This window comes from Pipistrellus kuhlii, unplaced genomic scaffold (assembly GCF_014108245.1).
Source record: "Pipistrellus kuhlii isolate mPipKuh1 unplaced genomic scaffold, mPipKuh1.p scaffold_m20_p_1, whole genome shotgun sequence".
In the NCBI taxonomy this organism is placed as follows: domain Eukaryota; kingdom Metazoa; phylum Chordata; class Mammalia; order Chiroptera; family Vespertilionidae; genus Pipistrellus; species Pipistrellus kuhlii.
The window spans coordinates 63,089,007-63,111,897 of record NW_023425404.1 but is presented as its reverse complement, the minus strand read 5'-3'; the positions used below and the strand labels follow the sequence as shown (position 1 = coordinate 63,111,897).

The 22,891-nt window shown below is 41.6% G+C and overlaps 2 protein-coding genes across 12 annotated transcripts in view; one reads left to right on the top strand and one right to left on the bottom strand.

Moving 5' to 3' along the window:
• Positions 1 to 7: 7 nt before the first annotated feature.
• CUNH14orf119 (chromosome unknown C14orf119 homolog) lies at positions 8 to 4,692 on the bottom strand. 4 transcript variants are annotated; one of them, XM_036448925.1, is made up of 2 exons: positions 4,557 to 4,692; positions 8 to 1,178 (listed from the first exon to the last, which is right to left on the bottom strand). In XM_036448925.1, exon 2 carries the CDS (start codon positions 1,175 to 1,177, stop codon positions 749 to 751), a length of 429 nt encoding a protein of 142 aa, XP_036304818.1. In that variant the 5' UTR covers position 1,178; positions 4,557 to 4,692; the 3' UTR covers positions 8 to 748. The 4 variants fall into 4 exon arrangements, with proteins under 4 accessions (XP_036304818.1, XP_036304809.1, XP_036304831.1 ...); XM_036448916.2 differs by lacking the exon at positions 4,557 to 4,692 and adding an exon at positions 4,098 to 4,230; XM_036448938.2 differs by lacking the exon at positions 4,557 to 4,692 and adding an exon at positions 3,342 to 3,366.
• Positions 4,415 to 22,891, top strand: part of ACIN1 (apoptotic chromatin condensation inducer 1) — a 34,397-nt gene continuing 15,920 nt past the window's right edge. For 3 of the 8 annotated variants that reach the window (XM_036448740.2, XM_036448744.2, XM_036448741.2), the window contains exons 1-8: positions 4,415 to 4,741; positions 6,204 to 6,269; positions 8,248 to 8,359; positions 8,765 to 8,884; positions 17,622 to 17,710; positions 19,548 to 20,792; positions 21,312 to 21,527; positions 22,008 to 22,123. In XM_036448740.2, coding sequence (XP_036304633.1) covers positions 4,430 to 4,741; positions 6,204 to 6,269; positions 8,248 to 8,359; positions 8,765 to 8,884; positions 17,622 to 17,710; positions 19,548 to 20,792; positions 21,312 to 21,527; positions 22,008 to 22,123 — 2,276 coding nt within the window. In that variant the 5' untranslated portion in view covers positions 4,415 to 4,429. Of the gene's footprint in view, positions 4,742 to 5,222; positions 5,358 to 6,203; positions 6,270 to 8,247; positions 8,360 to 8,764; positions 8,885 to 17,621; positions 17,711 to 19,547; positions 20,793 to 21,311; positions 21,528 to 22,007; positions 22,124 to 22,891 lie in introns of those variants that run through there. The other 5 variants (XM_036448742.2, XM_036448739.2, XM_045584567.1 and 2 more) reach the window with 4 other exon arrangements.

Here is a 22,891-nt window from a genome sequence, read left to right as displayed (position 1 = left end):
AGACTTATGATTCCAAAGATTCATTCTTTATTTTTATACAAAACAAAAACCAAAAAACATTTCAACCTCTAAAGAATGTCACTTTTTTTTTTTCATATTGTTACAGAGCAAATTTACAGAATATCTTCTAACAGCTCCAAGGATATCACATATGCTTTTGGAAAAAGTCATTATTATTAGGATTCAAACACACAACAGTGTGGAGGAAGGAATAACTAATTATTTCCCTCTTCTGATTTTTCCATAATTTTTTCTAAATCATCACAGGAAAGTTAGTGGTTAGGATGTCACATAATTGTGCCTGAATCTGCTAAGGGAGGTGAAACCAGACGTCTGAATCCAGCTAAATACAAAAACGGGACCTTTTATTGCACTTCTCTCTGGCTTTTGGAATAGGAAGGTTCTACTTTATACCCCCATGGGCCAGCAGTAGGCTTGAATTATTTGTAGGTGCTGTTTGGTTACAGTTGCAAAAGCCATTAAATTCTTGAGGGTTTGACATCTCCTGGAAAGAAAGAAGCTAGAGGCAGACTGCTACTCTGGATCTGCTTAGCTGGAAAACATTTACACTAGCAGTCCAGCGGATGTGCTGTAAACATTGCAATAACCAGGCCTGTTCTAGTCAGCAAGCTCAGTCAGTGAATCAGGTTACCATCCCGACCTTTAAGTGGCACATCTGAAGTTCTCACTGTAGAGTTGTAGTTTCAGCTCCATCAACTATGGTTCTCTTCTCTGATTTTAATGCCCATCAGTCTTTACCAGCTGTAGCAGCCACTGCTTGGTAAAACTTTGCCACGAAGTCTGGCTCACTGACCTCCAGCTGCCTGACAAATTCATTGCGCTCCTCCTCAGCCCAACCTCGAAACCACTGATCCCAGAGACGTAGCTGGCACTCAAAGATACAAGGTGGTCGGTCGGCTCCAGACACACTAAGCTGCTCCAGACCTTCTAGCAATGGCTGTAGTTTTCCTGGCACTGCTTTAGTTACCAGGTCTTGTAGAAAACGTTCACGCTGGGGACCTGACCAACTGGCAAACCAGTGAAGAATACACTTCATTTCCTGGGAAGTGATGTAAGACATTGGGGGAAGGAAAGAGTTAACAGAATTGTCTGGCACTGAGGGTAAGAGAGAAGGGAAGGACAGCTGCACCGAAGATGAAGATGATTCCAGTGGCATCCTGAAACATAAAAGCAGTTAGATACTCTTTAGATAAATCAACTAAAATATAACTTCCCAACAATAAGGAACTTTATCATTCAATCAGCATCTAAAAAGAACATTACTTTGCCTGGCCCACCTGGCCCAGGTTGCGGGCTCAAACCCCAGTATGGGGCGTGCAGGAGGAAGCCAATCAGTGATTCTCTCTTACCATTGATGTTTCTCTCTCTCTCTCTCCCCCTCTCTATTCCTCTCTGAAATCAGTAAAATATATTTATTAAAAAGATAATTACCAATTCAATTTACCAGAAAACAGGGTCCTTTATTTCAGTTGTTATCCAGCTACTTTAGAGAAATCATTCAAGAATAACTTCATTTTATATTTGCCAACCTTTCTCTCTTTTTCAAACCTATTACTTTCTCTAACCACTATTTTCCTCCATCATTTTTCTAATCTAAAAATAACACTTTTTCAAGTGACCAAAAAAAATTTTTTTTAATGTATTTTTATTGATTTCAAAGAGAAAAGGAGATTGAACTCACAAACTGGGCATATGCCCTGACCAGGAATCAAAGCATGACCTCCTGATTCATAGGTCAATGCTCAACCACTGAGCCACAGTGGCTGGGCAAGTGATCAAAATTTTTGGACTACATTCTATTTTATGCATAAGCATGATTTCCTCTGTTTATTAAGACTATAGCAATGGGGGGGGGGGGGAATAAAAGAAAGAAAAAGCAGCCTTGTATAGAACTGTGAATGTGCCAACGGCGAGGGTAGTTTACACTGCAGGATAAATATGTATTTTCTCAAAAAAAAACCCTCTTTCCCTTTGGCCATATTAACTCTCAGTTTAGATAATTAAAAACCACTTCTTCACTTCTCCAAGATGTTTGATGCTATCATGATCAACATTTGGCCATTTCCCCTAAATGACATCAATTATGTCATCTGTAAAGTCTCCTTGAATGATGATTTCATCCTCTTGTTACTTTGGCACCACAGGAGAATTTTTCAGGGAAAAAGATATTTGTGCTTCTTTAAGATCAATTTCCAATTTGCATGGCCAAATACTCTTGTTACATACATCTTTGCTCTGGGGATTGTGGCTATGGTAACCTTTTGTGCCAGTCTTCTGTTTTATTTGACCTCTTCCATCTCTCTCTCTTTTTTTTCTCTTCTCTTCCTCTTTCCCTGCTGTTCCTTGACCCTCAATAATTCCAGCTTCTCCAATACATTTCTTGCTCATTTTCTCCTGCCTATTCCTATGTTTCATGTTGAGTAAAGGAAAAAAAACCCACAATTATTGTTGGTCTATCACATCTTCCCTAAGTGAAAAAAAAGGAACCCATTTTTTAAATCAAGTACATGCAGCTGGTCAGGAAGGACCTCGATATTAATTATTCCAGCAATATCAACAGTGAAGGGGAAATAAAACCATTATATAATATTTATCTATCTATCTATCTATCTAATCTATCTTCTATCTATCTAAAAGGCTAAGCCAGTAGGTATGACACACACTGACCACCAGGGGGCAGATGCTCCACTCAGGAGCTGCCAAGCTGTGGTCACTTGACAAAGGCAGTTCTCGGGTTATGCACCCTGGAACCAGAAAGGAAGGAGCCCTATTCTGGATGTGTCACCCAAGAACTGCCCTCTCGCAATCCAGGAGCCCTGGGGCCAAGGGACTCCACCTGCCACAGGGACCCCACCCACTCCACAGATGCCCTTCAAACCAATGTGCTGCCCCATCTGAGGAGGGACCGAGGGAGGTTGGCTTCAGGGTGTGTCCAGCCAATCCTGCCCTGCCAGGCACCTTCTAATTGCACAAATCCGTGCACAGGGGCACTAGTGTGCATGTAGTAAAATAGCAGTATATATAAACACCTCCTTTGCTTCTAAACACCTCTATTACTTCTAAAATATGCCAAGAATTTCATAACATCCATTACTTATACTCCCTGTAAAGCACCAAGAAAAAACTACACAGCAAAATAAGTGATGGGCGCCTGGCCCAAAATAAGATAACAGAATAAGAAAAACAAGAAAATAATCTGTTTATATAAGACTGAAAAAAGTCTAGTTGGTTTGGTGGCTTAGGGATCTAACAATGTTACTACACTGCTATAGATAACAATTCATGTCTTTGAAATTTTTCCTTAATGTTTAATATACTACCTATTGAGCCCTGGGGAGGTGGCTCAGTTGGTTGTAGTATCCTCCCATGGCAGATTCGATTCCTGATCACAAGTTTGGGCAACAACCAATCTGACGTTTCTGTCTCTCTGTCTTTCTCTCCCTTTCTCTAAAATCAAATTTTAAAAAGTTAATATAATACCTGTTGATGCCCTGACATTGATTTGCATCACTAATGCAACTAGAAGATCAGCCAACTTGAATAGCTTTCATAATTGAATCTCCAACAACGAAAACTTTAAACTACTATTGTATATGAACTATTTTACTGTTTGTGTTTCTTCTACTGCAAATTGGATTGTTTGCAGTAAGAAAGGAACCCCCAAGCAATAGCATCAGTTCAGTACCAAAACAGTCCTGGGAGAGGATGTCTTTTTTCAGTGGCCTTAACAGGAAGCAATTCCTCAGAAAGGAACCTGAATCGCCTTTTTGGGGAAAGTGAGAAACTTTTCCCAAGTCTTGATTCATGGCTTCCATGGCAAACTCAAGTTCAGTGATCATGAATTAGTTCAATCTGAGTCCGAAGACACGGTGTTGCCACTTGCCCACTTTGGAGGCCACCAAGCCTGGCATTTCGAAGTATGAAAGAACAACGTACTCTTCGATGGGAGTGGTGGGGATTGAATAGGATGGGAGGCGGCAACTGTTTCCGTGGAAGAGCGGGAGACTTGCCCTACGAGGGTGACCCGCAAACACCGAGTCTCACCCAGCCCAGGGAGGGGCTTCTACCCCGCTTACCTCCCCTCTCCTCTCACAGGGCACCGAGAGACCATCGGAGTACTTAGGCTCCAACTACCGCCACCGCTTCCATGTTTCCTGAAAACCCTAAGCGAGGCCAGCCAGACAGCCCACGCACTTCCGGTCCCGGACCAGCTCCAAACACCCAAGCGCCTCAGCGCCTCCGCTTTAGGTCCGAAGAGAGCCGAGTAACTCCGATCGTGGTTATGCCAAAGTCGAGGGCTTCCGAATAGGTTCGATTCAAGGCCTCGGTGAAACGGAGATAACCGAATTCTAAGAGCAGGGCGAGGGAGGGGGGGAGCACCTAGGATGGAGAGAACCGATTGGTGCCGATGTGGAGACGGAAACACCCGAGCAGCTCCGGAGGAACCCGGAGAGTTCTGAGTGGTAATCGAGGGGTTGACTACAGCGGTGGGCGGGGTCGGATCGGTCCGTTCGAAGGGCGTTGGCGGAAATTACCGAAGATGCCCGAAGCCGTCGGGACGGACCCGAGTACCTCACGCAAGATGGCGGAGCTGGAGGAGGTGACTCTGGACGGGAAGCCTCTTCAGGCGCTGCGGGTGACCGACCTGAAGGCCGCGCTGGAGCAGCGAGGCCTAGCCAAGAGTGGGCAGAAGAGTGCCCTGGTCAAGCGGCTCAAAGGGGTGAGGAGACGGCCTTGCCGGGGTGTCGGAGGGGAGCGGACCCGGTAGAGACGAGTCTGTGCCGCGGCGCAGGCGCAGTGTCCGGGCTCGGCGCGAGCTCGCTCAGGCCGCCAGCGCGAACCTCCGGGGCCGCGCGCGCGGTGGTTGGCGAGGCTCGCCTTGGACCTGAGATCGCGCCGGTTCCCGCCTTAACGGCAGCGGCGCGAGCCCAAAATGGGAGGGTGCGCGCTACTCTGCCGGAGTGTCTTAAGCTCCTTCCTCCTTCCCCCACCCGCTCCTTGTTTGTGTCTGTGGTTTCGGCGCATGCGCTGCAGAAGGAGTTAAATCCCACTACAACCACCGGCGTTGCTGGCTTAAGGGGGGGGGGGGGGGGGGGGGTTGGGGTGGGTCGGAGTTAGGGGTGTAGTTAGGCGGAGGGGTCGATGGGCTTGGAATCGGTATCCCAAATAATAGGACTGAAAGTGTCTGATCAATAGAGTGAAAGTGTCTGATCATTTGGGAGGTGAGGTGAAGAGAGCCCTTCACCTGAAGGGACATGGTGAGAGAGGGGTGTATAATTTATAGGGCACTCAGAAGCAATTTGAGTAGACGGGAGTTTGGTGACTATTGGTGAGAGGTGAGGCAGGTTGGTATATATGTTGGGGATTTTGTAAGTTAGGGTGGGATAATCACGAGGTAGGTGGTGGGTGGGTCGGTGTGTATAGGTTTGTGAATGGAGGGAAGATGAGGATGTCTTGGTTTTAATAAGGGTCCATTAGGATATGTGGTGGGTAGTTTTGGGGCTGGGTTGGCTCAAGGGTTAAGTTGGCAGACCGTTGCTTATACATAAGCTGACATTTGTGCGGGCGCGCGCGCTCGTGTGTGTGTGTGTGTGTGTGTGTGTGTGTGTGTGTGTGTGTGTGTTGGAGCATAGTTTACAGAGTCTGGGCTCGTTCTGTTCTGTAGCCTCCTTTTTGAAAAATTTTTCAATTTGTTAAAGCTACGTGTCACTTTTTTGGAAAGAATCTCGAGTAGATCTACTCCTGGGTAACTGACCTAGTAATTCAATCAGCCCGCAGCTAGCAGCCCCATGTTGGTTTCATGCATTTGAAGCTGATTTGAGTATTTGAAGTAATTTTACCTGCAGGGTCAGATTTAGAAGGAGCACTAGTCAGAAGTGCAGAAGATAATAGGAATTATGGCAGTGGTTCTGTCACTGATTGTGTTACATAGCCAAGTCCCTGATTGTCTCTTGTGTGCCTACATTTTACCTCTGTTCGTTTTGGGAGCAGTAACCATGGCTACCTTTAAGGGTCTTCTGAAGATAAATGAGAACAGTATTAGTGAAGGGCTTTTTAGGTCTCTGGAAAAGGAATTCAGTTTAAATGTGTATGGTTAGTCATTGCACTTCATGAAGAGATTGAGGGAGGGGTGGGTGTTTCCCCCCCCCTGTTTTCTGACTTTTTGCCCTTTTCTATACCAGGCTCTAATGCTAGAAAATTTACAGAAACACTCAACGCCCCATGCTGCATTTCAGCCAAATTCCCAGGTAAGAAAGAAAGCTCATTAGATGGGGTAGACTCTTTAGATGCACAGATACATGGAAGGACACCATGTATATTTGAGACTTAATTCCTTACCAATATTTCCGAAGTTCCCTTGGTCAGAAATGTTCTCATTCCAGGACAGTTGAATTCTAATAAAGAATTAAAGAACAGAATCAGAGGAGATGTTAGTTGATTTCTGATACTTGAAATGGTGTGTGCAGAAAAAATGTGGCTCCAACTGATTAAGTGTTGTCCTGGAATCTGAAGTCATTTATTTGCCATTGATTTGGGGAAAATAGTGGTCTTTGAATGTAGATATACAATGTAAGGAAAATGCTTGGCTAAGGAAATACTGTGTTGACATAGATTTTCTAAGAATTCAATCTTTTGGAAATCATCCACCATTAAAAGTGTTAATACTAACCATGAAGTTACTCCTAAACATTATTAATTGTTCTGTTACTTAGGGCATACTTAACCTTTGGAAACCTTGGTTTCCTCAACTTCCCTGTGTATAAGATAAAGAGGTTGAACTAGATCCTTAGTACTATAACTGCTCTGCTGGGGTTTTGTGGAGTTGCTTTTTGGGGGCTTCCTGGGGAAGATACCTTAGTCCCAAGTAAGCAGAGATTCACACTCCCCTTTTACACTAGATTAGATCTATTTTGTCTGGTTTGTATACTGAGTTTTTGCATAAGATTTTTTTTTTTTTAGAAAGAATTATTCCACAGTTTAAAAAAAAAACAACCTTAAAAGCTAACATTTTAACTCTGTCTTAGACTGTATGATCTCTTAAGATTCTTTTCCATTTTAAAATCTCATCATTGTAATGTGTCATGCACTAAAGGAAAAATCCAGATCTTTGTTATTGCAGTGGTGTGCAGCTCCAGTACTAGATGAAGTCCCAAGATACTGTGGAAAATTCTTACTCCCTTGTTATCGCCTCATTAAGCTGTGTTATAATATAGCCCGTTTACAGAGGTTTAGTTAAGCATAAGACACTGCATAAATTAATCAGTTTATGATTATATTCCTTTTGCATTTTAGTCTTTGAGGCTTTGCTTTTATTATATAATTTTTTTGCAATTAATACATATATTCTCTCATATGAGCAACCTACACTTCATCAATGTTCATTGAGTACCAAGAAACTTATCTATATTTTAGGTGAAAGCAAACATTTACTATGCTTAGGAAAGATGACTAGTAACATAGAAAGTATTTAGATTTTTTCCTTTTTCTGGAGTTCTAATAGCAGTTACCAAGCAAGAAGGCTCTCTCTGGTGGGGGACTTGTGGAGAGAAAGCTGAAGACCAGAAGAGTGATCTGGGAGTCTGTGTTGCAAAAAAAAGGATCGGAAGGATTAAGCAACTGCATTTTAAATGTTACCAAGTATTTCCTATCACCCAAAGAAAATGGACTAAGAACTCTGTCTAAAGCTGAATGGATATCCCTTTAGTCTCTTGCTTTCATATTTTTTTAAGTCCTGTACTTGAATTTTGGAGATGTTAACTGTTCCCTGGATAGGTAGAGGTTGATCTTTTGTTAACAATAAAAGATGAAATAGTATGACCTAGTATTTTCCCCTTTTATTTCTGATATTACTGAAAATTTTAGATTATTTTTAGATAATATTTTCTAAAAGTTTAGATTAAAAGTACCTAAAAATTTAGATACTTTTACAGGAATTTGTATTTCTTTTAAGTTGTGCATCACTTTTTGGATGGGAACTGAATATTTAAAATAAGAAATTATGTGTAGTTCCTTTTTTTGCCATTTTTTGTGAACCATAGGACCATTTATTTTGATTTTCAACATAAAAGTTGCTTAAAAAGAAGCCATTCAACATTTTAATCATCTTTCTTGAGTCCAGGTATAAGGGGTAGACCTTTGCTCCATGGAATTTTCTTCCTTGCATTTTCCTAGTTTGCTTTCCTAGAATTTTTCTTTTTCTTTTCTTTTTTCATGTCCTCAACCCAGATTGGCGAGGAAATGAGCCAGAACAGTTTCATAAAGCAGTATCTGGAAAAGCAGCAGGAGCTACTTAGGCAGCGTCTGGAACGTGAAGCTCGAGAAGCTGCAGAACTTGAAGGTAAGCCCAGACAGTCCCTTCTTAGAAGTTCTTCATTATTGTTCCTGTAACTGAGTAGATGGGCCTGTTTAGGCAATTTGGGGAATAAGTCAGCCTAAGACTATTTTATTTGCTTTGGTAGTTTATGCCAAGTGAGTTACTATTTACCTTTTGTCAGGGAAGAAGACAATTTGACTATCATACTAGAAAAGGATTCCTGCCAACAGAAAGAGTAATAAGTAAATTAAGCCACCCTTTTAGATGAAGTAGAGCTTAATCCTAGGGAGTTTTTCCTCTATGGATAGCACTATTTTTAGTGTAAACTCTGTATCCATGACTTTGCCTGACCTCCTTCACTCCTCTACATATTCCCACATGCTGAGCCCTTCACTCCCTCCCTGCCCCGACCCAATCTGTACTTTGCAGAAGCTTCAGCTGAGTCGGAGGACGAGATGATCCATCCTGAGGGAGTGACTTCCCTGCTGCCTCCTGACTTTCAGAGCAGCCTGGAGAGACCAGAGCTGGAACTCAGCAGACATTCGCCCAGTACGTATCTCCCTCCCCACTGCGCAATTTTGTCAATCCTGCGTAGTTGGTGGGGGGAGGTAGTTACACCTCCTTTCATACTAAACCTCCATTAAAGTCCCAGGGAAACTCTGACTTGTTATTTGACATGTTTTTTCATGGAAATTACGGTATGTCCTTTTTGAAGTCTGCTCTCACCTCTGTTGTGTTAACCTCTCAGAATGTTTTGTATGGTGGTATGATTTTTCTTCTCATCTGTACCTCTTTAACCTCTTCTACCTCTGAATTTACCAACAGTCATGACTTTCTTTTACCTCTTCATCAATTATATATATTTTGAGTTGCACATCCAGTCATCCCTCAAAGAGCATCTGCTGCAATTTATTAATTCATAATTGTTATTGAGCACCTGTTACTCCAGGCATGTTTGAGGCACCAGAAGTATAGTAGAGAAAGATAAGTCTCTGCCCTAATGAAATCTATAGTCTAGTGAGAAGATGGACATAACTAAATTATTACATAATTAATTAGAATTGTGCTTTGTGCTATGAAAGTCAATGCAGAGTATTTTGTGAGCTCTAACCCAGTATGTGGACTAGGTTCAGGCAAGATTAAATTTTTCATATTATTAAGCCCTTAGTTTTGCATAATATCTCAAGCAAAAGTCTGTAAATTGAGCCTTTGTTTGCTAGGAACTACCTATCTAAAACAGTATCCTTTTATTTTTTTATTTTACTTTTATTTATTTAAATGTATTTCTTATTGATTCAGAGAAGGGAGAGGGAGAGAGATAGAAACATCAATAATGAGAAAGAATCATTGACCACTGCCTCCTGCACACCTCCTACTGGTGATCGAGCCCACAACTTGGTCATGTGTCCTGACCAGGACCTGGTTCATAGGTCGACACTCAACCTCTGAACCACACTGGTCGGGCTAAGACAATATCCTTTTAGGAGAATATGTATATAAGATGTGTGTACAGTAGATAGCTATATTAAGCCAATGTGTAAATTAACAAGTATTTTGAATCAGTGTTATTGTTTTTAATCATTATTAATCAGTAGAGGCCCGGTGCCCAAAATTCATGCGGGGGCGTGGAGTTGGTATCCCTCAGCCCAGCCTGCACCCTCTCCAATCTGGGATCCCTCTCACAATCCAGGACTGCTGGCTCCCAACTGCTCGCCTGCCTGCCTTTCTGATTGCCCCTAACCGCTTCTGCCTGCCAGCCTGATCACCTCCTAACTACTCCCATGCCAGCCTGATTGATGTCTTAACTGCTCCCCTGCCAGCCTGGTTGCCCCCCCACTTCCCTCCTCTGCCAGCCTGGTCACCCCTAACTGCTCTCCCTGCAGGGTTGATTGCTTTCAACTGCCTTTCTTGCAGGCCTGGTGCCTTCCAACTGCCCTCCCTTGCAGGCCTGATCCCTCCCAACTGCCCTCCCCTGCTGGCCATCTTGTGGTGGCCATCTTGTGTCCGCGTGGGGGGAGGATCTTTGACCACATGGGGGCAGCCATCTTGTGTGATGGAGTGACGGTCAATCTGCATATTACTCTTTTATTAGATAGGATAGAGGCCTGGTGCACTGGTGGGGGCCAGCTGGTTTGCCGTGAAGGGTGTCCTGGATCAGGGTGGGGTTCCCTTGGGGTGTAGGGCTGCCTGGGCGAGGGGCCTGTGGTGGTTTGCAAGCCAGCCAAACCCCCTGGCGACCCAAGCAGAGGCCCTGGTATCTGGAATTTATTTACCTTCTACAGTTGAAACTTTGTAGCCTGGAGCAGGGCCAAGCCTTCTGCTTGCTCCTTGGCAGCAGCCATTTCTGTTTGGATTTGTGTTTACCTTTTATGATTGAAACTTTGTAGCCTTGTGTGGAGACCTAGGTCGGCAAGGGCAGGCAGAAAGCTTGGCTTCTTCCATTGCCTGGGAAACCCAAGCATCCTTCCTGCTCTCTGCGGCTGTAGCCATCTTGCTTATGGTTAATTTACATACTTGCTCTGAGTGGCTGGTGGGTGTAGCAGAGGTATGGTCAATTTGCATGTTACTCCTTTGTTAGATAAGCTATCAGTGGACTTAGGGAAGGTGATAATTTCATATTTAACAGTTTTGGAATGTTTGAAAGTTGCTGGCTCTTCTGATAAACATAGAATTCTTCCTGAAAATATATTTTTAGGAAATGTTTAATGATTGGAGAAAAATACATTTTTTAAGAAACTTCTTTTCTCATATATAAAAGTAGCAGACCCTAAATTGATCCATTTTGCTCTTAGCACTCTTTTTTCCTTGAGTGTAAAGCCAAGAGGAAAAGTAAAACTTACAAGTTAGTTGTTCACTTTTCTTAAACAAAAGTCACTCAAAATATGTATTGAATTTCTGCTACATACATATCTCTATATGTATATGGGGAGTTAGCCCATTTGTAAAATATATTTAGGGAGAGAAAAGGTAATTGCACATAAAATTAACACTATAATATGATATGTTACGTTTTTAAATGACATATAAGTAGTACAGACACATGTACCATATGATTTCAAGAGTAAGAGCATTCTGAGGACTAATGAGATTAGAGAGAGCCTCATGAAGGTGTAGGATTTGAGCTAAGCCTTAAAAATAGGTAAGATTTTGCCGAAACCAGTTTGGCTCAGTGGATAGAGCATCTGTCTGCAGACTGAAAGGTCCCAGGTTCCATTCTGGTCAGGGGCATGTACCTTGATTGCAGGCACATCCCCAGTAGGGATTCTGCAGGAGGCAGCTGATCAATGATTCTCTCTCATCGATGTTTCTAACTCTCTATCCCTCTCTCTTCCTCTGTGTAAAAAATCAATAAAAATATATATATATTAAAAATAGGTAAGATTTGAATTGGCACAGATCAGGGTATTTTTAGGAGGAAACAAAGGTATAGAGATAGGAATGATTGTGCTATCTTTAAAAAAGAGGTATCAAAAGAATCAAGCCAGTGTAAAGTATTCTTTCATATTCAAAAATAGAGAAACTGCTGAAACCGGTTTGGCTCAGTTAATAGAGCATCAGCCTGCAGACTGAAGGGTCCCAGGTTCAATTCCAGTCAAGGGCATGTACCTTGGTTGCAGGCACATCCCCAGTGGGGGGTGTGCAGGAGGCAGCTGATCGATGTTTCTCTCATCGATGTTTCTTACTCTATCCCTCTCTTTCTCTGTAAAAAATCAATAAAAAAATATTTTTTTTTAAATAGAGAAACAATTTAAAAAGTAGATTGGGATAATATTGTAGAAGGCTTTGAAATACTAAGCCAATGTGTATGAACTTTTTTATTCTAAAGGTAATGGGGGAACCGTTGAAAATTCTTGTTAGGAACATGATTTGATAAGGAACTCATTTTAAGGGAAAAACCTGTCTCGGAATGTAATTTGAGCCCTAGTTGGTCTTGCTAAGTGGTTAGAGCATCAGCCTGTAAACTGAAGGGTCTCGGATTCTATTCTGGTCAGGGGCACATACCTCGGTTGCAAACTATTTCTGGCTCCCCTCGGGGTACATGCAGGAGGCAACCAATCGATGTGTCTAATGTGTGTCTCTCACATCGATGTTTCTATCTCTCCCACTCACTTGCACTGTCTCTTAAAAGAAAATTCTGTGGCCCAGCTGGCGTGGCTTATTGGTGAGTGTCAACCTATGAACCAGGAGGTCATGGTTCAATTTCCCGTCAGGGCACATACCTGGATTGCAGGCTCAATCCCTACTTTGGGGTGTGCAGAAGGCAGCTAATCAATGATTCTCTCTCATCAATATTTCTATCTCTCTCCCTCTTCCTTCCTTTCTAAAATCAACTTAAAAAATGTTTTTTAACCAATGAAAAAATATCTTCGGGTGAAGATTAACAAAAACAACTGGAATTTGAAATGAATGCATCTTGACATAGAAATAAGGTTTCAATGTATCTTTCATAGAAATAAGGATGTAGAGTGAGGGTAGTTAGTCTCTTCAGTATTTAATGTCGTCAGCAGGACCCTGCCTGTGGCTATCATTAATGGAATGAGGAGCGGGGACAGGTAAAGGAAAAGGAAAGGAGAGCTGAAAAATAAAAGAGATGAAATAAAATAAAAGAGATGTAATAGAGTAAGGGAGAGGGAATGAGAGAGAGAAACACCAATGAAAGAGGAACATCATCGATTAGCTGCCTCCCATAGGTACCCCCTACTAGGATGTGCCCTGATCGGGGAACAAACCCATAACCTCTTGGTTCCTGGATCCAGGCTTAACTGCTAAGCTACACCAGCAAGACTATTTTGCTTTGTTTTCATTGGTTTCAGAAAGAGCGAAACATCGATCAGTTGCTTCCCATATGCGCCCTGACTGAACATGCCACGTTTGGTGCTCACAGTGACACTCCAGCTAACTGAACCACACTGGCCAGGGCTAGCTTACTATTTTTTTTTTAAACATATTGATTTTTTACAGAGAGGAAGAGATAGGGATAGAAAGTTAGAAACGTCGATGAGAGATATATCGATCAGCTGCCTCTTGCATACTCCCTACTGGGATGTGTCTGCAACCACGGTACAAGACTATGGATTCCTGGGCCCTACCCTGAGAATCTCAGGGAATGTGACTTCTGGTTTTAAAGTCCTCTTAAAGTTCTGTTGATCAATTTTGAATGACTAAAAGAATAGTTTTTCAGTATTATATTTCATCAGGATCTTTGACTTATATTCTGACAGCCTTCTGTTTTATGTACTGTAGACAAAATTCCAAATAGGAAGAAAGAATCTATATTATAAAAACCCAGTGGCCCTAACTCCGTAATGACCAAAGGCAGGCCTGGGTGGGTGGGGCTGTGAGTGTGGTGAGGCACACATGGGTGGGCAGGGCTGTGGGGGTGTGTGAGCAGGTGGGCAAGTCGTGGGTGGGTGGGTCTGTGAGCACAGCCAGGCCGCACGAGTGGGTGGGACGGTGCAATTTTGTGCTCTGGGCTTCTAGTCTATATTATACAAAAGCCTAAGCAACTGGTCGCTATGATGTGCCCCGATCACCAGAGGGCAGACATTCAACATAGGAGCTGACCCCTGGTAATCAGTGCACTCCCATAGCGGGAACACTGCTCCGCTGACTGATGGGCGCCAGACACAGCTCATGGGTGCCAGACACAGGGCTCATAGTGGCAAGTGCCGCTGTGGCATCGTGAACCTCTCCTAATCTGGACCGACAGTGTGAGGTGTAGCAGGGACGGGATGAGTGGGAGAAGCCAGTGGCGTTGGACTGCCAGTTTTAGCCTCGTCCCCACAGACCACAACAAGGGCCCCACCGGTGCGCAGACTTGTGCACTGGGCCTCTCTTTCAATGGTCACCAACCTTTGGGCATGGACCACCAGTGGTCCACGGACCACCAGTTGGCAACCACTGCTCTAGTTTGTTTATAAAATCCTCCTTGGCTCTCCTTGATCTGCCTCCTGCACATCCCACACTAGAGATCGAGCCCATAGCCAGGCATGTGCCCTGATGGGGAATCGAACTGTGACCTCCTGCCTGGTTCATGGGCCGATGCTCAACCACTGAGGCATGCCAGCCAGGCATCCTTCTTTAAAAAAAAAATATATATATATATATATATATATATATATATATATTTTTTTTTTTTTTTTTTTTTTATTTTTTTTTTACAGAAAGGAAGGGAGAGGGGTAGAGTTAGAAACATCGATGAGAGAAACATTGATCAGCTGCCTCCTGCACACTCCCCACTGAAATTTACTGAAAGCCTGTTATTAAACACAAAACATTTCTCATATGACTTCAAATATGTGCTTATAACTTTTTATATTGAAAATAAAACAAAAATGTTTCTTACATAGAACTTGGCAGTGATAAAAGTACTTGGGATGGCCAAAACCGGTTTGGCTCAGTGGATAGAGCATCAGCCTGTGGACTGAAAGGTCCCAGGTTCGATTTTGGTCAAGGGCATGCACCAGTAGGGGGTGTGCAAGAGGCAGCTGATCAATGATTCTCTCTCATTGATGTTTCTAACTTTCTACCCCTCTCCTTCTCTCTGTAAAAAATTAGTAAAATCTATTTTTTTTTTTTTAAGTACTTGGGATGGTTAGGTCTATGAATTTTTTAGCAATTTATTGTATTTGAGGAGTATCTGAGAACCTCTGTAGGTTTTCCCTTCAGAGTTTAGGATTTTTTATTTATTTTTTAATTGATTTCGGGAATGGGGGGGAGAGACATAAATGATGAGAATTATTGATTGGCTGCTTCCTGCATGCCCCCCACCAGGGACCGAGTTTGCAAACTGGGCATGTGCCCCTGACTAGAGTCAAACCCGGGACCCTTCAGTTCACAGGCCAACACTCTGTCCACTGAGCCAAACTGACCAGGGCAGGATTTTATTATTTTAAAAATGTTTGTTTTCTTGCCTGCTGGTGTGACTGAGCATAGACCTCTGAACCAGGACGTCAACGGTTTGATTCCTGGTCAGGAAATTATCTACGTATAAGCTTTAAAATATCTGCAATTTAAAATTTTTAACCTTCCCTCCAACCTAATTAACTTTATGTTTTTTTTTAACTCTTGAGCACCTGGATAATGTTTTTTGTTTTTTAGAGTGGTTTTAAGTTCAAGGCAAAATCGAGAGGAAGGTACAGAGTTCCCATATGTCCTTTGCCCCACATATGGATAGCCTCCCCCACTATCAGCATCCCTCACCAGAGTGGCACGCTTCTTAAAATTGATGCACCTTGCCAAAACCGGTTTGGTTCAGTGGATAGAGCGTCGGCCTCTGGACTGAAAGTTCTCGGGTTCGATTCCGGTCAAGGGCATGTACCTTGGTTGCGGGCACATCAATCCCCAGTAGGGGATCGATGCTTCTCTCTCATCGATGTTTCTAGCTTTCTATCCCTCCCTCTTCCTCTCTGTAAAAACTCAATAAAATATATCTAAAAAAATTTTTTTTGATGCACCTACATTGACACATCCTAATCACCTAAAGTCCATAGTTTACCTTCAGGTTCACTATTGATGTACATTCTCTGGGTTTGGACAAATATAAATGACATGTATTCATCATTACAGTATCATATAGAATATTTTTGCTGCCCTAAAAATCCTCTGTGCTCTGCCTATGTATCTGTCCCACACCTGCCTTTTTTTTTTTCTTTTTATAAAACTATCAATAAATCTGTTTCTCTCCTTTACACTTGCAAAGGAGCTGTACTTTGAGGAAATACCTTTTTGTTAATTTTATAATTTAATCTATTCCAGGTCATTTAATTATAAAGCTATTGATTATTTTAACCACTACTTATTTATTGACTTCTTAGATTATCCTTTACATATTTACTAAAGAATCTGGCCTGTCACTATATATCTTAACCATAGATCCTATGCACACACCCATATGCAAGTCTTTATTCACTAACCAAGATTTTAAAAATGGTGTATATGCAGAGATCTTGTTAATCAGGTGACCATGGAGTAAAGTTTTATAAAATATGTGCAGTCTTCTAGTTCATTTTAGATTGTTGAAATGTAGAAATAAATACTGCCTTGAGTTAGAGATCATACTATCTGCTTTATTTGCCGCCAGTTTAAATACTATTTACCCACAGTTACCATCCTTCATGAAATGTGAAAGTTTTTTCAGTTTTACCTGGAGTTACTATTTGAAATGACCTAGATTGGTAGTTTCCAAGCATTTTTTTTTAATATAACTTATTTTTCCTTTTTTTAAAATCTCACTTTGAGCTCCATATGTAATACGTAATTGAGAAGGGCTCATTTCTGAAGCCTTGTCCTGTTGTTTCTAGTAATTTCTAAGAACGTTAAGGTTCTGAAAACCACACCTATAAGTACTTACTTTATGAGATTGTTATTTTACAAACTGGCATATTAATCATAATATTTTAGTCAAAACTAGTGGTAGTAATAGGAAATTTTAAAAAAATAGACATTGAACCTAGTGGGATCTAGAGTTTTAATTCAGAGCGAGAAAACATTTTATAAAAATAAGTGTACTTTGAAAAAAAAAAAAATAAGTGTACTTTGGCCCTAGCCGGTTTGGCTCACTGGGTAGAACGTCAGTCTGCGAAATGATTTCTAATAAAGGGCACATGCCCTGGTTGCAGGCTTGATCCCCAGTGTGCGGTGTGTGCAGGAGGCAGCCAATCAGTGATTCTCTCATCATTAATGTTTCTATCTCTCTATCTCTTCCTTCCTCTCTGAAATGAAAAATACATATACTTTAAAAAAAGAAAGAACTGCATTTAGTATTTGTACATCTTTGTTAGACAGTTTGAAGCCCTTGGTAGTTATTTTACATTTGAGTTATTTGTACTAAGTGAATTGGCTTTGGGATATTAAAAATATTTCAGACAGCCAAAATCAGTGTGGCTCAGTAGATAGAGCATCAGTCTGCAGACTGAAAGGTCCCGGGTTCGATTCCGGGCAAGGGCATGTACCTCGGTTGCGGGTACATCCCCGGTATGGGGTGTGCAAGAGGCAGCTGGTCGATGTTTTTCTCTCATCAGTGTTTCTAACTCTATCTCTTTCCCTTCCTCTCTGTAAAACATCAATAAAATATATTTTTTTAAAAAATATTTCAGACATACATAGCAGGAATTATTAAGACCTTGACCCTTAGGGCTTTATATAGTCTTCTGCATAGAAGTCAAAGAAATTGATAGAATGATGTATTGACCAGTTCATATGCTATAATTGATTATGTTTTAGAAAACAGCCTTGAATGAGTGTTCATGTCATGAATATGACTTGATTTCCTTTCATTTGATAGGAAAAGGTTCCTCTGTTTCTGAAGAGAAAGGTGACTCTGATGATGAAAAACCAAGGAAAGGAGAAAGACGGTCATCCAGGGTCAGGCAGGTAAGTCAAATACCTCTTAAAGCATCTATCTCTTTGATAATGCTTTGGATAGCTTCTGCTCTTCCTTCTCAGACTATTTCAGAGTTGGTTTCTCTACATTTCTATTTCTATATACCGTATTTTTCGGACCATAAGACACACCGGACCGTAAGACGCACCAGTTTTTAGAGAAGGGAAATGAAGAAAAAAAGATTCTGAAACAAATAGTGTCCTAAAATATTTTATGTGCATTAAAACCCAACATCACAGTCATAAACACATGTAATCAACCCTGTAAAGTAAACAGCAGCATTTAGAACCATTTTAGAGCCAGGCAAGCACACAGAGACCACACAGAGCCGGGCAAGTAAAAAAACTTTTTTTTTTAAAGTATATGTGTAGGCTATATTTGGACCATAAGACGCAGGGACTTTTTCCCCCCACTTCTGGGGGGGAAAAAGTGTGTCTTATGGTCCGAAAAATCGGTACTCATCTTCTTTCTACTCCCTTTCATCTTTTTTTTTTTTTTTTTTTTTTTTTAATTTAGATCTGCTCTAGCCTTAGATTTCTAATTATTCAGTTAAAACCTTAAAGCTTTATGATCTGATGTTAAGTGAACAGAGTACAAAAGTATATATTTAGTCATTTAAATTTTTCTAGGTGTTCCGCTAATAACTTCATTTTTTCAAAAAAATACATTTTGAACTTTTGAACTTATCCTCAGTGATTGATCTTAATAATGATGGCTGTTGAGGAATAAGGAATGTGAAGAGCAGAGAAAGAGGGAAGAAGATGTAGCTGCAAATAGAAAATATATTGACATCTACTTTGCTGTTATGGGTTGAATTGCATCCTCCAAAAGATGTTGAAGTCCTAATTCCAAGTATCTGTGAATGTGACTTTATTTGTAAACAGGGTCAAGTTAAAATGAGGTTATCAGGGTGGGCCCTTATCAAATATGACTGTATTCTTACGCAAAGGGGAAATTTGCACTCAGAGACAGACACACCACAGAGAGAACACCATTCGAAGTGTTCAAGGAACTTCTAGAAGGTAGAAGAGAGGCCTGGAACAGATCCCTTCCTACTGCCTTCAGAGTTTTGGCTATCACCTAGATCTCAAACTTGTAATAGCCTCCCAAACTCTGAGACAATAAAAATCTGTTGTTTAGCCGGAACCGGTTTGGCTCCGTGGATAGTGAACCGGTTTGGCTCCGTGGATAGAGTGTCGGCCTGCGGACTGAAAGGTCCCAGGTTCGATTCCTGTCAAGGACATGTGAAGAGCAGAGAAAGAGGTTGCGGGCACATCCCCAGTAGGGGGTGTGCAAGAGGCAGCTGATCGATGATTCTCTCTCATCGATGTTTCTAACTCTCTCTCCTTCTCTCTTCCTCTCTGTAAAAAATCAATAAAATATATATATTTTTTTAAAAATCTGTTGTTTAGCCAAAAAAAAACCACACACAACCTGTATGTATAGTGTAATTATAACTATGGAAAAGAAATAATGAGGAGAAATAAAATATGTCAAAATGACAAAAATAGTCACATTAAATGATAGCAGATCAGCCCCTCCCACTTTATTGATGTTCAATTTATGTTTATATTTCAAGCTTGAAGCTAAAAAATGAACCAGAAGATTCATTATTGTAGTCCTTTTGGTCATTATTTTGCTTCTCATTAGAGAACACATTAGTCATGCTTGTCTACTGTCACACTTACTTTTCTATGTTGCTGAAAGCACATCATTGAGTTTCTCTTTCCTGTGTGTCTCATGAGATATTTTTTCTCTTCTGGTGATAGTGAGCTAATATACCTGGAATTGTTGTATATGTCTTTTTTTGTTGTTGTTGTTTTTCAGGCAAGAGCAGCTAAACTCTCTGAGTGCAGCCAGGCTGCTGAGGAAGAAGAGGATCAAGAAACACCTTCCAGAAATCTGAGGGTCAGAGCAGATCGAAATTTGAAAGCAGAGGAGGATGAAGAAGAGGAGGAGGAGGAGGAAGAAGAGGAAGAAGAGGAAGAAGATGATGAGGGGTTAAAATCGAGGGATGCACCAGTTCTGAAACAGTTTGAGGAAGAAAAAGAGAGGGAAGAGATGCCCAGAGCAAAACCAGAAGAGCTGATGGATGAGAGATCCCAAACCATAAAATCACAGGAACAGGAGGGATTAGAGAGAGGAGGGAGAGTCACAAGGTCCCAGGAAGAGGCTAGTAGAAAAAGTCATTTGGCCAGACATCAGCAGGAAAAAGAGATGAAAACATCTCCCCTTGAAGAAGAAAAAGAATTAAAGCCTTCAAAAGGCTCAGAGGAAAAATCAAAGTCCCCTTCCCCTCCTCGACTGACTGAAGATCTAGAGAAGGCCCCTGTTATGCTACAACCAGAGCAAACCGCCGGTGAGGAGGAGACTCCCCCACCTTTACTTACCAAGGAAGCATCTTCACCACCACCTAATGCCCAGCTTCAGAGTGAAGAAGAAATAGAGCCCATGGAAGGCCCAGCCCCCCCTGTTCTCATTCAGTTATCTCCTCCTAAAACAGAAGCTGAGGCCAGGGAGCTATTAATATCTCAGCACCCTGTCCAGTTGGCGGGAGGCTTGTCTCTCTTGTCAAATCCTGCAGACACCAAAGTAGAATCTCCAGCAGAGAAAGTGCCAGAGGAAAGTGTCCTGCCTCTGGTTCAGAAAAGCACACCAGTTGAATCCTCAACCCAGAAGGATCTTGAAACTGAGTTAGACAGATCTGGTCAACCAGTCCCTCTAAAAATGGAGGGATTAGCACTGGCCACAGGGATCACTGAGGAATCTCTTAAACAGCCGTCTCTGGAACAGAAGGAAGGTAGAGGGGCTTCTCATCCCCTTCTCCCAAGCCACAGATCGAAACGGTTAGACTCATCCTCCAGCCGGTCCTCCTCATCTTCATCTTCCAGTTCTCGATCAAGATCTCGCTCTCCTGATAGTTCAGGCTCTCAGTCTCACTCACCTCCAAGATCTAAGCAGAGAGATGCCTCTCATGCCAACCCTCGTGGTAGATCCAAGATGGGTTCCAGATCAACATCAGAGTCTAGGTCACGTTCCCGTTCTCGTTCAGCATCAAGCAACAGCAGAAAAGTAAGTATGGGAGTACCCCGAGTGCATTGATGTTCTGTCTGTATACCAGTGTTTTCCAATCACAGGAGAACCTATCATATTTTCTGGAAGAAATAGGAAAAGCTTCCTTTAGTTTCCAGTTCAGTGATTACTTTCCCCTCATTTCAGAATCTAATTTTCAGTTCATTGATCCCTAAATGGGTCCCTTTTCATTTTGAACCCCTTTGATTCCAAAGAAAAGAATTTGAACTTTGAACGTTTTTTTCAGTTCATTTATCCATCTCTACTAAACTATAAACTCCTTGAGGCTAGGAACATCTCTTTTAACATGTGTATTCCAGTATCCAGCACCCAGAGGGGCTTACTAAGTAATTTGTTGAATAATCTAAGAAGCCAGGGAGGTCACTAACTCAAACAGGAATAAACACAGGGACAAAAAAGTTGAAAGTATTCGATTGGGTCAGCAGAAGTTGGAAAACCAGTGACCTACTGAACATACATCATATAAAATAATTTGCTTTATGTGTTTCGTTTCTTCAGTCTCTGAGCCCTGGAATCTCCAGGGACAGCAACACCAGCTACACTGAAACCAAAGATCCCTCTTCTGGTCAGGAGGTTGCAACTCCACCAGTGCTACAACCGCAGGTCCTTGAGCCAAAGGAGAGGACTTCCATATCATCCTCTATTCAAGTGAGGCCCATGGGCCAACCTGAGCCAGCCGAAAAGCATGTGACTCAGAGGGTACAGCCTGAACGGGTAGGCTATTCTGCCTTCTCCCTAGAGGGAGAGAGAGGATTAGGCATGATTTTCCCTTTTGTCTTAGCTATAAAACTGAAAGGTCAATCTGGACAAGGCTCATTAGAAATGTAGAAGGTTGGGGATACCTGTTAGATTCCACTTAACTCATTTCCAATTCCCTGGTTCCTGAGGCTAAATTCTCAGTTCCAGGATTCTCGGGGTCAGTTCTTCCACAAAACTCCTTTTTTCTGCTCAAAGGAAGCCTTTTCCTGCTTCTCTTGAAAAAGAATTCTAATAAAATGATAGCTGGCATGGAAATTCTTTAAGCAATATTCCATCCCACTGTATAAAATGAAATAGCAAAGCTATGTAGAGCTTTGTGTAGAGGTGGTATGTTGTATATTCTGCTATGCCTTTTACCAGCTCCAGATTAAAGACAAGAAACCCAGCCGATGTAAGTATGTTGCTATGTTTGTTTTGCTATGTTTGTCCTGACAGGAGAGCCCAAAGAAGTGCGAAGCTGAAGAGGCAGAGCCACCAGCTGCCACACAGCCCCAAACCTCAGAGACTCCGACCTCTCACCTACCAGAATCAGAAAAGATTCATCACACTGTGTAAGTGATATATTTCAACTCGGGTATAACAAGAAACTTGGAGTGTGTGATAGTTCTTGGCTCGCAAGAATTCGTTAAGCGGTCCTAGTTTCCTTTTAAAACATGAAAGCAGAACTTTATCTGGACAAAGGCTAGGCTTCAGTTGCTATGCTGGGAGCTACCACCAAAAATCTTAAGAGAGTCTGAAAAGTGGTGAGAGCGTAAAGAAACGTATCTAGGATCACCTGGCCAAAATTCTGCTTCCTTAAGAGCAGGCAGCAGAGACTTCTGTCTCCAAACTCAAGACAGTGTGAGGGACTTGACCCAAAACATCTTTCTCAATTTTTAACTCATTTACCAGGTACATCTAAGCCCTGAATACAGGTTAATAAAGGATATTGAGGGTCTACAAAGAAAGACACAGAAGGGTGTTGCTGTTTTAGTTTCTGTGTTTTTGTTTATTTGCTATCATTTTATTAGCACAGTTAAGTTAGCTCTTACAGCATACTACAAAATATGAAGTCCATCCATAACAAGTCCAGAGTTATTTCTGGGGTCCCTAAGACTCTTGAATTGGTTTTATAATTTAGATAATTAATGTGTTTTTTATTTCCTTGTATTTAGTTCTAGAAAAATACTCATGTCAAATTAAATTTGTAATTGAACATTTATTATTCTGAGCCAAGTATTATAAATTAAAAAGCCATTGAACCAGAATTTCTGGCTTCAAATTCTCATGGGGGAAAAAAAATAAAATAAAAGCATTGAGAAAATAAGATGCTTAACTTT

Bases quoted from the DNA above. Each gene is read 5' to 3' on its own strand.
- CUNH14orf119 (XM_036448916.2), bottom strand. From the start codon at position 4,132: ATGGTCTCTCGGTGCCCTGTGAGAGGAGAGGGGAG. The intron at 1,179-4,097 runs GTAAGCGGGGTA...TTTATGTTTCAG, and splicing joins CCTGTGAGAGGAGAGGGGAG to GATGCCACTGGAATCATCTT.